The sequence below is a fragment of the Telopea speciosissima genome, chromosome 8 (genome assembly GCF_018873765.1).
Source record: "Telopea speciosissima isolate NSW1024214 ecotype Mountain lineage chromosome 8, Tspe_v1, whole genome shotgun sequence".
NCBI classification, from domain to species: Eukaryota; Viridiplantae; Streptophyta; class Magnoliopsida; order Proteales; family Proteaceae; genus Telopea; species Telopea speciosissima.
This window is the reverse complement of record NC_057923.1, coordinates 18,412,108-18,425,316: the sequence shown is the minus strand read 5'-3', so window position 1 is coordinate 18,425,316 and position 13,209 is coordinate 18,412,108. Positions and strand designations below refer to the sequence as shown.

General features: G+C 43.6%; 1 protein-coding gene and 1 long non-coding RNA gene across 2 annotated transcripts; one reads left to right on the top strand and one right to left on the bottom strand.

The window, feature by feature from the left end:
* Window positions 1-262: 262 nt before the first annotated feature.
* On the bottom strand, window positions 263-6,657 carry LOC122672598 (probable WRKY transcription factor 3). Its single transcript, XM_043870058.1, has 4 exons — window positions 6,041-6,657; window positions 4,303-5,018; window positions 4,054-4,212; window positions 263-612 (listed from the first exon to the last, which is right to left on the bottom strand). Exons 1-4 carry the CDS (start codon window positions 6,461-6,463, stop codon window positions 363-365), a joined length of 1,548 nt encoding a protein of 515 aa, XP_043725993.1. The 5' UTR covers window positions 6,464-6,657; the 3' UTR covers window positions 263-362.
* On the top strand, window positions 2,770-12,660 carry LOC122672599. Its single transcript, XR_006334437.1, has 4 exons — window positions 2,770-2,907; window positions 6,894-6,902; window positions 11,445-11,448; window positions 12,650-12,660. It is a non-coding gene; the product is annotated as an uncharacterized LOC122672599 (long non-coding RNA).
* The last annotated feature ends 549 nt before the right edge of the window (window positions 12,661-13,209 follow it).

Genomic DNA, 13,209 nt, shown 5'->3' with positions numbered 1-13,209 from the left:
GAAACTATAATTGTAATAGTCATTTCAAAATGTGAGAATATAAAACATCACTCCTGAATTCCCATGTACAAAAGAATGTACAAAAGAAGAGAATTGCAAAAGGTACCTACAACTTGTGCCATCAAATCATCACTCGTCGGATACAATAACATGCACAACTAGTTTACTCACATTGTCTGCTTCTCCTTTTGTTGTACAAAAACCGTTAGAACCCGTGACCTGAAATTTGCTACACAGAATCCCAAAAGGAAGCGCTTGCAAACACCACACATCTGCTTGACAGCAAGTAAATTTCCCTAGCCAATTTGTGCTATACCTTCATTCTTGTCAGAAGGACCAAAAAACTAAGTAATTTGCTATTCTTATAACCGTAGCTGTTGTTCATTGTTTCCAATATCCGTTCTAAGCAAGGGATGTTTCTCAGCCACAGCAGTTGGCGGTCTTAACTGTGACAAGTTACTGTTGACTGTGTTGTGACTGCTGTTCTTAGCTGCTGGCACGTTGTGATTATGTTTCCCTTCATACGTCGTTATGACAGCTTTTGGGTCTGTTGAAGCTCTCTCCACATGTTTGCGGACATTACATCCTGCATTTGTACATTTGTAATAACTCCTGAAGAGAATAATCAGATGTATCAGGAATGTGCATGCCAAATATCATTTTTAGTGAATAGTGTAATTTTAAACTCAACACAACACCTCAAGATCAACAAAAAATGAATAGAAAACATACTTATCCATAAAGAGAACGTGCACCAGGAGTCTAGCACATAATTCAATCAAGGGAACATGAAGCAGAATTCAATGCAGTCCCCTCCCCCCCCCCCCCCCCTCTTTCTTTGAGGGGCATGGCAAGAGATGTATTCTACACAAGGAGTTTATATTATAGATATAAAGGCTTTCAAAGCAAGTGCACCAAGCTTGCAGTTGTTAGATAATACAAACTAGGGGCAAACTTCAAAATATCATTAACTACATTTTATGAAGTCATCAAAAACCAGCAAATGCCTGGGGAAAAAAAAAAAAACCTACTCTGGTTAACTGAATTGGTCAACAAAATTGAAACATCAATTATTGAATTTGGTTACAATTACATATAAATCACTAAACAAGGAAGAAGAAACAAAGGGCAAATCTAGGTCAGATACCTTCTGACTTTGATGAATACATTTTTAAGGCACAAAGACAGATTAGAGGCAGCAAGTACTGAAGGGCCTGATTTAACAAAAAAGTAAAAGTTTTTTAAAATGAAAAAAGAAGAAAGGATACGCTTTCTTTTTTTTATATTGAAATGAAGAGCTTTTGCCTATTTCCATGTCCAATAGGCAAACTTTTGGAAACAAATTTTACAAAGAGAGACCAATACTAGTCCACATTGCCAAGAAGACAACAAGTATGCACGGAAGGAATGCTACTCATTTTGGAGCACAAATTTAGTGGAAGCATAAGCAGAAGACTAGAGAAACATAACATGGGCATGATTGATTTTTGTAGGCAGCAATTGCCTTTGAGTTTCACATATGACAACAAAAATGAGGATGTGGATGACAAAATCCAATTTATCTGATCACCAGATTGTTGTGGAATAAGACAATAGAGTTAATTGGGCATCAGTAAACAAAAGAAGAGAGACTTTTTAACTCTTTCTCAGGAATATCAGTAAACATCAACAAAGGGCTAAGTAGGTTAATAGGGGTTTACAAAAGAGGGAAAAAGTTTGATGACTGAATGTTGGAGCCACATGTTTGAGAAAAATCAAATAATCCATGAAGAGTTATCCTGGCTAGATGGTGCAACATGTTTGAGATACTAGAATTTATTTCATGGCATGAGAAGTTCGTAACAGTGAAAATAAGGATGGAATGCAATAGTTTTGTGTTTTCTCAATTCGGTAACATGAGTTCAGCCAACAATTCTTCAAGGTGTTTTCTGACTTATGTATAGATGCTTACCTCTTTATTTATTTATTTTTTCAATTGATTATCCACACATCAAACAAACCGGTCACAAAATCAACACGAGGGATTTGGTAATGGCAACATGCAAAAATGGAACTCCTCTGTGACAAATAAAAGATATTAACAGCCTCATGAAGTAGTTATAGGTGAGATAGAAGAAATCTTAGATTTGGACATTTAAATTTTACTTGGTTCATTAGAGGGTGTGGGTAGTGAAGAACACCAGTTCAAATGAAGTATGAGCAAAAAAATAATAATAATTTCAACAAAAAGCCAGGTAAACTCCTTAAAGATAATAGAATATCAGGTAATGCAGGCAACTAAGGATCTCCTTTTAATCAAACAACAGTAATGTCACAGTAAACTGAGATCCCATCACAGACTAGTTTTCTCCATAAGTTATAAAAATCAATTCAGATTCACAAAATCTTGCTCTTTTTGAAAGGTAACCTTTAAATGACCAATTAAAAAAATCAACTCAGATTCACAAAATCTTGCTTTGCTTGAAAGGTAACTCAATAACCTTTCAAATGACCATAATGTAGAGCAAGCAAGTTTTGGCCCAGAAAAATCAGCCTAAAAAAGTAAATAGAATAATCTCCAGAGCGAATCTAAGTTTCTGAAATAAAACAAAGAAAACTCAAAGAACATAAGCTAAAATTGAGAATCCAAAATTAATTCAAATGCCTTGACTAAAATATGAAAACAAACAAAACATTTCATTTGATTGAAGATTCAATAAGATTTGGCATGATTCAGTGACCACCACCAATATGGCATAGTTAGGAGCTAAAATTAGCAGATACATGGAAGTATTACAAAATGACTAAATAACCAAGCTCCAAAGATCAGTACAGAAGCCACTGGCATAGCATGGACATCAAGTACCTGGCAACCCAACTCAATTCACTAAGCCTTATCCCAACAACTTGGGGTTTCCTACACAAATCGTTATCTGCCATTCAAACAATCAAAATAGGGAATTTTCAAGAACCATGCTAGAAAGTTTGGCTAAAGCTTTTTCTGAAACAATCAAAATTGTGAGATAAATGATATATCTCTCCACAAAACTGTGTGATAAATGCTCTTTCTGTGCACCCCATGTTTACTCAGTTATTTGACATTTACAACTTCAAGTAGAAATAGTACCAATAAGGTACCTCATTCTAACCAATCAACTATTACTCATCTTAGCCAAATTAATATTTCCCTATAATTTAATTTACATTCACATTTTCTTCCTCTTTGGGTTTCTAGATCTTAAGTAGCGATCTAACTCTGTCCATTTGACAAGAAACACAAAAGAAGATTTGGAAGAATAAAATTCCCTTTCCACCTTCTCATATAGATATATTTTGGGAGAGAAAGGATCTTTTTATTTTCTTTTATCCCTATGCTGATTTAAATATAATTAAGTAAAATATAAGGGGCCCCAGATGAAAGAAAGATATGCACCCAAAAAAGAGAGAGAGGAGGATCTTGAGATTTGCTTAAAGTTGTGGGCCACATTGGGCTCTTACTGTTTATAACTTTTTCAAAAACTGTTGATTATGGTTTATATTAATTTCACTATTTAAATTGTAGGCCTTGCATGCTTTATGAGGTTCTCCATCAATGTCTTGCCAAAATGGTAAGAACATAAAGGAAACATTCAGAAAGCCATGAATCTGAAAGAAAACTTCTACAATCTGTTTTATCAAAATCTTGTGAAACATACTTATTTTAAAAACATGTTTATAAATGGGACAACTCCAAAAAACATTCCTTCTCCTTCCTTTAATGTCAAAAAATACAACTGTAATGATTGCTTATTGCAACAGACCAATTTGAAAAGATAAATCCTTACCACAATCTGCGGCAGTTGTTAAGTTGCCGGGAACAGGATATTATATTTTAGTACTTACACTCTTTTCCATTTTTATTATGAAGCATGAGGAAAGAATATAAGGAAACAAATTCTTGAAGCCATTTGAATGATATTACCATTGATAAACAAAAACTAAACAAGATACAGTATTGGCCAAAAAAAAGTATGTAATATAGCAGAAACAAATTCCTACTTTCCTTAGTTATCCAGAAAGAGACAAATTTACTACCTTGGGTGAGGATTTCCTTTGACCACTTTCTGGCCATACTTCCGCCACCGATAGCCATCATCCAAAAGATCTACTTCACTGGTTGTCTGCACAATAATCCTGGGTTCTGAAACTGTCCTCTGTGAAGAAGGCGGCTCTGAAATCCGTACCTCTGTGTGCCTAACCAATAGTAGCAAGATTGTGTTAGAATGCAATAAAACTAAAGAAACTTTAAGCATGCAAGGTGAATGTCTTCAGAACCAAAATTACCGTCTCTTAGGATCAGGTTCAACCTCATCCCCTTCATCTGCTCTTGTTTCAGCATCACCCATTTCTTCCCCATCACTTGAACCAGATAATTGTTCTTGTGTGGCTTGGCTAGATTCCTGATCTCTCCTAGAGAGTGAAGTAGCAGGTAAAGTCTCATTTGATCTGCTTAAGCCCCCAGAGTGAAACTGAGAACCAACTTCAGGATTCCCCTGAAAGTGTAAGTTTCCATTTTGATTTCCACTTTCTTTCCCTCGCTTGTTCGATTGAGGTCGCTGATGGTTGTGCTGGCCCTTGTAGATAATCTCAGTTACTTGGCCATCAAGAGATCGCTCAACCTTTTTTTTTACGGGACAATTGGGGAAAGTACATTTATAGTAGCTCCGAGGATATTCACTGCCCTTCACCTGCTTCTGCCCATATTTCCGCCAATTGTAACCATCATCAGCAGGTTTATCAACAGTAAGAGGTTGGGATCTCTGATCAGACTGAGACAAGTCTGATGATTCCATTACATTGCTATTGGGATCTGAAGATAAAGGTGCATGCTCATGTGTAGTTGCATTGGAAGGGAAGGATGAATGCTGCGCCATTGAAGCTGTAGGAGCTGCTGATAGAGAAGATGCATATTCAACTTGGCGGTGCATCTGAGATTGGGACTGAGCAGCCTGCGCTGTGACGTGTGCCAGGACCTGTTGGTGGGAGATTCCAAATGGCCCCTACAGACATGCCATTCACACACAAAAAAAAAATGAATGCCTGATACCACTTGCGAGCATTGCCTTCTAGATATTTATGCGGTATAATAAAGGGAGGAACTATAAAATGGTGACCATGACCATGTAGATAAATCTTGGAGATATTAGAGCAAATAAGAATTGATACAGCATTCGATTTTCGATCCATGTACAGCTTAAGAAATGAAGGTCCAATGAATCAGTGGAGCCCCAAACATACTTTTTTATACTACTTGACCAACATATAACCATTAAAATTTCCAATTACACAAACATCAGGCAAGATGCAATAACACCGAGAGTGCATAGTGTGAATTACAGAGTAGTTTCAAGAAATAGTCCCTTACGAAATGTCAATAAGATCTACTATCTAGTTTGAATACCTTCACTACAATTCGAGAAATAACAGAGCTCTCAACATACATGAATAGAACTTACCATGAAGAAATCTTCAGTTCAAATAAAAATAGATTCCACTGAAAATTAAGGCCGCATAAACTCCCAAGCATCAATGAATATTCCATCTAAAATGTCACATGGGACCTATAGTTTGATTAAATTAAAGCGCAATCCCAAACAATATCATCGGTAAAAATAATGTTTCAAATTTGATTCAGTAAGGCAGTACTCATGGCCATAAGAGTTCGTAGAAAGGAATTCCTCATTGTGCAATGAAAATGCCATCAGAACCCAGCACTTTCGCTTTCAAATCAACCTCTGCATCCTCATACGCGCAAACTCAAAACATCAAGGAACTAAACATCTGACTTTTAAAACCAAACCAACAGTTTACATTTAATCCCAGCCTTTGCCCCCCTCATGGGCTGCAGACCCAAACGTCAAAAGAAGTAAATATCTAACTTCTAAATCCAAACATCAAAGCAATAAAGATGAAACCTCTCTCTCTTTATGCAACAGGAAGGCTAACTAAGTCGAACGGAGAATAATAGAAACAGAGATAACTAACTAATGGGTTGAACTGAAATTGTTTACTTATTCATTACCTGAACAGGTGAGAAGAACCTAGGTGAATCAAGCAAGGTAGTAGGGCTTAAACCAGGTGGAACTGTAAAAAAAGGCGACGGAGCAATCACCATACTTAACGGATTACTCTGCTTAAGACGAGAATCTCTTTCAACTCCATCACCTGTCTCCCTTTCCTTGGAGGAAGAATTCTCCGTCAACAAACTTGGTCGGAACCCCGTAACCGCCACCGGCGAACCCATAGCCCCAGCGAGAAGCTGAGAAAACGACCGAACATCCGACTCAGGATCATTATCAGAGAAGAAATTAGATACCAGCGTCATGGGACCTGGGCTAGCACCAGCTCCTCCGATGAAGAAATTCTCGAAAGTAGAACGTGGTGGGAGAGCAATCGTTGGACGAGAAGGACCAGGTGTTCTTGAAACTCCCTCCTTTTGAGCCATTTCTGATGATTGTGTGCTTGTCCTAATTCTTAAGCCGCCATTGATGGGTTTTTTCTTCTGACCCAGAAACGCTTTTTCCCTTTTTTTCGTTCTCTCTCTCTCTTACAGAAAGAAAATCTTTCTGGGTTTTCCCTCTCTGCTCTTTTTTTTTTCTTCTTCGTTTGCTTCTGCAGATCTGGAAATAAGTGACAAAACAAAAAGTCCACGACTCCAAAGGCGCGTAAAGTACCAAACTACTAATAATAAAAGCTTTTAGCTTGTTTTAATTTTTGTTTAACTTTCTAATTTTTAGTATAAAAAGATAATTTAAAATGACAAATCTTAACTAAATTTCCCTTCCAAATTAAAATTCAAATGAAATGCAGCTTCATTTAATCCCTTACCCCTCCAATGACTTCAGCGCAAGACTTTTAAATCTATGGCTGCTTAGAAGTTAGAAGTTCTTAATGATTCAATAGTGTGACAATAAGTACCCTTCCTTATTAAGAAAAAATAATTGCTGATTTTGGTAATGTTTTGGATTGTACAGATGAATCTAAATATGGTCCCACCAATGGAGAAAGTGGGACCACATTAATTGTGCACCTACTTTGGAGATCATTTCAGAAATAACTCCAATTGTGTGTGTAGGGTCTTTAGATGGAGATTTTTGTTTTTTGGTAGAAGTCTTTAGATGGAGATTGTGGAGAGGACAATCAAGGTCTTATCACAAAACAGATTCAACTTTCGAGTGTGGAGTCCCACCAAACATCATTAAACTTAATGCATTACCAAGTAAGATAATGAGGCAAGAACAAAACAATTGGATAGATATTCTAACATAAAGCATTGAGGGGATTGATATAGGATATCATATGCCCAGTGAAAGGGTACATTTATAACAAAATCTATTGTATGTTTGGAAATTTGATGTCACTCCTTTATATTTGTCCTACAATTATTCAAAACTTCTTTTTAGATTTTCACAGTGTTGCGTCAAGAAATTGTCTGGTGGTCCCTTTGAGTGCCGCAACCTGCAAAAGGACTTGGGTGATAAGGGAGAACCGGTGTGGTTCTGACCTAAGACTCTCCGATGCCTAAGTTAGATCTCTCTGAGCAAACAGATAAATAGTTAGAATTCAAGATGATTTGATGGGGTAGAGTACCTTCTCTTTTATAGTGGAGTGTGGCGGTGTGAAGAGTCCTAGTCGATGACGAGTAGTCATCGTAGTTGATAGAGTCCCTAGGTAGCAGGGTTCTTCCTTGGTTGGTTGTCTCCCTACGGAAGGTAGTGTCCCAGTAGGGCTGATGTCCTTAGTAGATAGACGCTTATACGTGTTAGATAAGGTCCTTGGTATTTGAATACGTCTGGGACTATGTGGCCAGTAGGCGATGGCCTAGCCCATCTGAGATGATGTGTATCTTGCTGATGGCGGTGGTAGTAGCCTGCAGTACCTGGTCTTGGACCTTGGTGGCGGTCGCGTCTGTTGATCCGCGCCTTAGTCTGGTCGGTGCCTGAGTCTGCGTCCGGGGTCAGCGCCTATGGGCCATGCCCGAGGGGTCTGCGCCTGCTGGCCATGCCTGAGTCCGCACCTGGGTCTGAGTCGGTGGTCCTCGCTTGTGGTTCTCGCCTGGGTCTGCGCCCGGGTTGTTTCATTACCTGGACTTGGGATGGCCTTCCTCCTTGGGCCAGGACACGTGGCGGTTCCTGATTGGCCAGCTTGGTTTTAGGTTTATCATTTGCCCCCCACTCTCTTGGATCGGTGTGTCCAAGAGAGTAGCCTTTTCATTTTTGTATCAATAAGGGGTTTGCCGTAAACACATTCTTCTTGGAGGGTGTACCTACGAATCCTTTGGTGAAGTGGGAGAGGTTAGGGGTTCAAACTCCTCCCCTTACACATTTTTGTCTTTTTCCTCTCTTTTTTCTTTTTCTTTTTGGTTATATCCTTTTCCTTCTCTCTTCCTTTTTCACTTTTCACTTTTCTTCATCTCTCATTTCTCTCTCGCCTTTTGCTTTTTGAGATCTCTTTGCTTTGGCTTTGAGCTTAGTTACTAACCATTGTGCCCCCCATGTGTTTGCTCTTGGGTTGCAATGAACAGTATGACCTCTTGATTGCTTCCTTGCTCTCCCTTGGTTTCTCCTTCCCTTAGCCCTTAGCCTTTGTTCTACCTAGTAGCTTGCCCAGCTTGGACCATCTAATTTGATCACGTCCACGGTCTCGCGGTCGTGCCTGCTAGCGCTCACGTGTCCGCTCACGCCTCGCTCCCGTCCGTGCTCTACGCCCATAGGCGTTGTTCGCGTCCATCTGGTGCTCCGAGCCCTTTTGTGGTCCACGCCTGTCCGCGATCCGTGCCCATCCAGCTCATCCGCGCCCGTTAAGCTCGTTCCCTCCCGTCTATGGTCTGCGCCTGTCCGCGGTCCGCGCCCTTCCTTGGTCAGCGCCCGTAGGCGCCCACCTGCTCCAATCTAGCTCGTCCACACCCGTCAAGCTTGTTCACACCCGTCAAGCTCGTCCACGTCCATCTGTGGTCCGCGCCCATCCGTGGTCTGCGCCTGTGTGCGGTCTGTGCCCGTCCACGCCCGTCCAGCTCATCTGCACCTGTCAAGCTCATCCACGCCCGTCTGTGGTCCGCCCCTGTCCGCGGTCTGCGCCCGTAGGCGCCCGTCCGCGCCAATCCAGCTCATCTGCACCAGTCAAGCTCATCCACGCCCGTCAATCTTGTCTACACCCACCTGTGGTCCTCGCCAGTCCGTGGTCCGCACCAGTCCAGCTCATCCGCGCCCGTAGGCACCCTTCCACGGTCGTTCACGCCGGTCCGTGGTCCGTGCCTGTCTGCGGTCCGTGCCCTTCCGTGATCGTTCTTGCCCATAGGTGTCCATCTGCGCCCGTAGGCGCCAGTCCGCGCCGGTAGGCGTCCATTGGTGTTGTTCACCTTCTCTGGTATGTCTTATATGTGTTTTTTTTTTTGTACTTTACCTTATGGGTCCACTTGTCGATCGTTTGCAGCTTGCCTTCCACTCTCCTAGGTCGGTGGCTTGTCGTTGAGGGAGCATTGCTTTGAGTAAGTAGCTTTCTTTGTTATTGTTCATGTCGTCTAGCGATTTTGACTTCGCTACTATTGTGGTTGGGTCCTCGGAGGGGCCCTCTTCAGGGCCGTCTTCTTCTGTAGATACTCTCCCTTTATTGCCTTCCCCTAGAGCTATTGTTAGTAATGAGGAGGAGGGACCTTCCAGTGACTCTGGCCCTATCAGGGGTCCTAGTACTTCTGGGGTGGCACCTTCTATCGCTGACCCTACTAGTAGGTTGGTTCAGATTCCTAGCGTCATGACCGCCTCGGACCTGGCATCACTTCGCCAGGAGTTCCACATACCTTCTGAGGTCGTACTTCGCATCTCTGGGCCCGATGATCATGCCTTCTCTCATCGAGCAGATGAGATCTGTCTTTATCGCATTTTCTTCGCCCATGGCCTTCGCTCCCCGATTCTTGCTTTGTTGAGTTGGTATTAGACCATTGGCACCTTACCCCCGGGCAGATATTGCCCAACTCCTGGAGGGTTATTTTGGGCTTCTATGTATTCTTTACCCGGATGGGGCATGCCGCCACCGTTCCCCTGTTCTCGTACTTTTATATGGTGAAGAAGGGGGATAGTGGCTGCTACCATTTTGTTCGTTGTATCCTCAAGGGGCCCTATGCCGACTTTGAGTTCCTCGAGGGGATCACTAGTTCAGTAAAGTATTGGAGGGATTGCTTCTTCTTTGCTATGGTCCCACGATGTTCACTGCAGACCACCTGGGAGGTTGTTGATCTCAAAAGGGTGAACCGCTACCTTGAGTTGAGTGACTTCGAGAGCGACTCCCTCAAGCAATGTCTGGGACGTGATCCGTTCAATGTCTATGAGCTGGTCTGGAAGGCCTTCCTATTCCTTTGGAAGCTGAGTCCTAGTAAGATTTTTGTTCTTGTAGCTGTATTCGGTACTCATGCTTACATTTTTCTTTAGCTCATCTGTTGCTGACCTTGTCTTTTGTCCTTGTCTGTTATTGTTGTTCAGTGGATCTACGACTAGATATTGGCATCTTTCGTGCCAACTTGCGGAAGAGGGCCGCTCAGAGGGATGCGGTTTAGGCTGCCCTTCCCGCAGGTGGTTCTCCTACTGGGGCAGGGGATGTTGGCGCTCCTTTGGTCCCTACCCCTCCTCCTACTGTGGCCGTCGGTGCCAAGTGGAAGGGGGGTCCCGATCCTCCCGGTACTGTGAGGACCTCCTGGCAAGTTAGGCTTCCGTGACTGACTTCTGCTGCTGCTGCGTCGGGGTCTTCCATTCCACCTTCCGCTAGAGGCAAGGGGTGGTTTCTTCTTCTTCTGGTGCGTATGCTGCTGCTGCGTCGGGGTCTTCAATTCCACCTTTCGCCAGAGGCAAGGGGGTGGTTTCTTCTTCTCCTGGTGCATCTGCTAACCCGCCGGCCTCGTCTCCCTTGGTCCTTCCCTGGGACATCCAAGAGAGTGCCTTCCTGTCTAGCTGCTGTGTGTCGTAGGTGTGGTTGGATAAGGGTCGGCTCCCTGCTGATTGCTTGGCTCTGCAAGGGATGAGCCATCCAGATTTACTGCAGTCCCTCTATGAGGACCTGGCCTCGGTAAGTTTTACCTTCTGATTCTTTGTTACCCGATACTTTGTTGCTACTCTGTACCTTGTACTTTGGAGGCTTTCTAACAATCACCTCGGCTGCAGGTCCAGCACCACACTATGGAGGCGGTACTTTGCCTCAAGAGCTTCACTTTTTAGGAGATCCAGCAAGGTCGGCTACTGCGGGGTATGGAGAGGGACCTCCAGGAGCATAGGGTCGCTCGAGAGGAGGCTGTCGCCCGAGAGAGGAGGATGGTCGAGGAGCTTAGGGTCGTGTCTGCCAGGAGTGTGGCCTTGGAGGCCCAGAGTACAGCCAGGATCCGTGCCTTAGAGGAGGAGCTCTGTAGCATGAGGCAGAGCCGTGAGGTTGAGTTGGCCGAGGCCAGTAAGCGAGCCGTGACAGAGTTCCAGAAATCTCTGACAATAACGAAGCTATTTTATGAGTATAACCAGGAGATATACGATGTGGGGATCCAGGACCTGGCGGCTTATGTTCTTGAGGAGACTTCGGGTTACAACTTTTCTCGATTCCCGAGCATTACGACGTTGGTCTCTGTAGCTGCCGTGGCAGCCGATGTTCCTGTGGGGGAGTGTTGTGGTGCCTGAGGAGGGCGCTACTTTGCCTGAGGAGGGTGCGGCTCTACCTGAGGAGGGCACAGCTCGCCCGCCTAAGGCTGATATGGCTTCTCCTCCAAAGGAGGACGTGACTCCCCCAGCGGATGCTTCTTGATTTTATATATGTATTATCTTTGCATGTTGAACCTTTGGATTCTGAACTTGGGCTGTAATTATTGTGGCTTCCTACACTTGATATTCGTAGTCAACTTCTCACCTTTCCTGCATATTGTTCCTTATTGTTTGTGTATATGGCTGGTAGGCCTTGGTAACCATTCGACTTCGATGGTTTTGAGCCTTGATAGTTCTTGAACTTTGGTGGTCCATGCACTTTGGAGGTCCATGGACCATGGTGGCCTTGTGTCTTGGTGGTCCGTGGACCTTGGTAGCATTGTGCCTTGGTGGTCCGTGGACCTTGGTGGCCTTGCGTCTTGGTGGTTCGTGGACCTCAATGGCATTGTTCCTTGGTGGGTCGTGGACCTTGGTGGCCTTGCGCCTTGGTGGCCTTGTGCCCTGATGGTCTATGGACCTTGGTGGCATTGTGCCTTGGTGGTCCGTGGACCTTGGTGGCCTTGTGCTTTGGTGGTCCGTGAACCTTCGTGCTTGAAAGTGCTGAAGTAGATGGCAAAAGTGGACGGATGTAGCTCAGAACAAACTATTTACTTCAAAACTTCAAAAAATTTCAAATCATCCTTGAAAACGGAATACTGCTACTGTAATGTAAATACTGCAAACTACTGCGGCTGAAGGCTGGCTATGGCTACTCTACTCTACTAGTAGTACTTCTTCAGGTGTTCTGAGTTTCAGGTACGATCTATCTTCTTGCCCCCCAGAGTTTTCAAGCAGTAGGTCCCTAGACGTATCTACTTGGAAACTATGTAAGGTCCTTCCCAGTTGACCGATAACTTCCCTTCCTTCCATGGTTGTGATGCACTAGCCCGCCTTAGGACTAGGTCTCCTTGGTGGAAGAGCCTTTCTCTGACCCTGGCATTATAGTACTTGGCTGTTCGTTGTTGATATGCCACGTTCCTTAGGAGTGCCTTCTCATGAACCTCATCCAGGAAGTCCAAGTTTGCTCGGAGTTCGTCATCGTAGGTGCGCTCATTGAAGTGCAGGACTCTGTGGGACATGGCGAGGACCTCTACTGGTGCCAATGCCTCTGTGCCATATGCTAGGCAGAATGGGCTTTCTCCTGTGGATGTCCTCACTGTGGTTCGATATGCTCATAGAACACTGGGTAGTTGCTCGACCCACTTCCCTGTGGCTCCTTCTATCCTTTTCTTGACCCATTCTAGCAATGTTTTGTTTGTCACCTCCACCTGACCATTGGCCTGTGGGTAGGCTACCGAGACAGGCCGATAATCAATGTTGTAGAACTGGCAGAAGGCCTTGAACTTTGGGTTGTTGAACTGCTTCCCATTATCCGAGACCAGGATCCTTCGTACCCCAAACCTGTAGATGATGTCGTCATAGACGAATTTCTCCATTTTATTCTCTGTTATCTAGGCCAGCGGTTTAGCCTCGACCCATT

Excerpts from the sequence above, each read along its gene's own strand:
- LOC122672598 (XM_043870058.1), bottom strand. The coding sequence starts at position 6,463 with ATGGCTCAAAAGGAGGGAGTTTCAAGAACACCTGGTCCTTCTCGTCCA. Across the intron at positions 5,019-6,040 it reads GGTTCTTCTCACCTGTTCAG|GGGCCATTTGGAATCTCCCA; the intron begins GTAATGAATAAG and ends GCATGTCTGTAG. Across the intron at positions 613-4,053 it reads AAAGGAAATCCTCACCCAAG|GAGTTATTACAAATGTACAA; the intron begins GTAGTAAATTTG and ends TATTCTCTTCAG.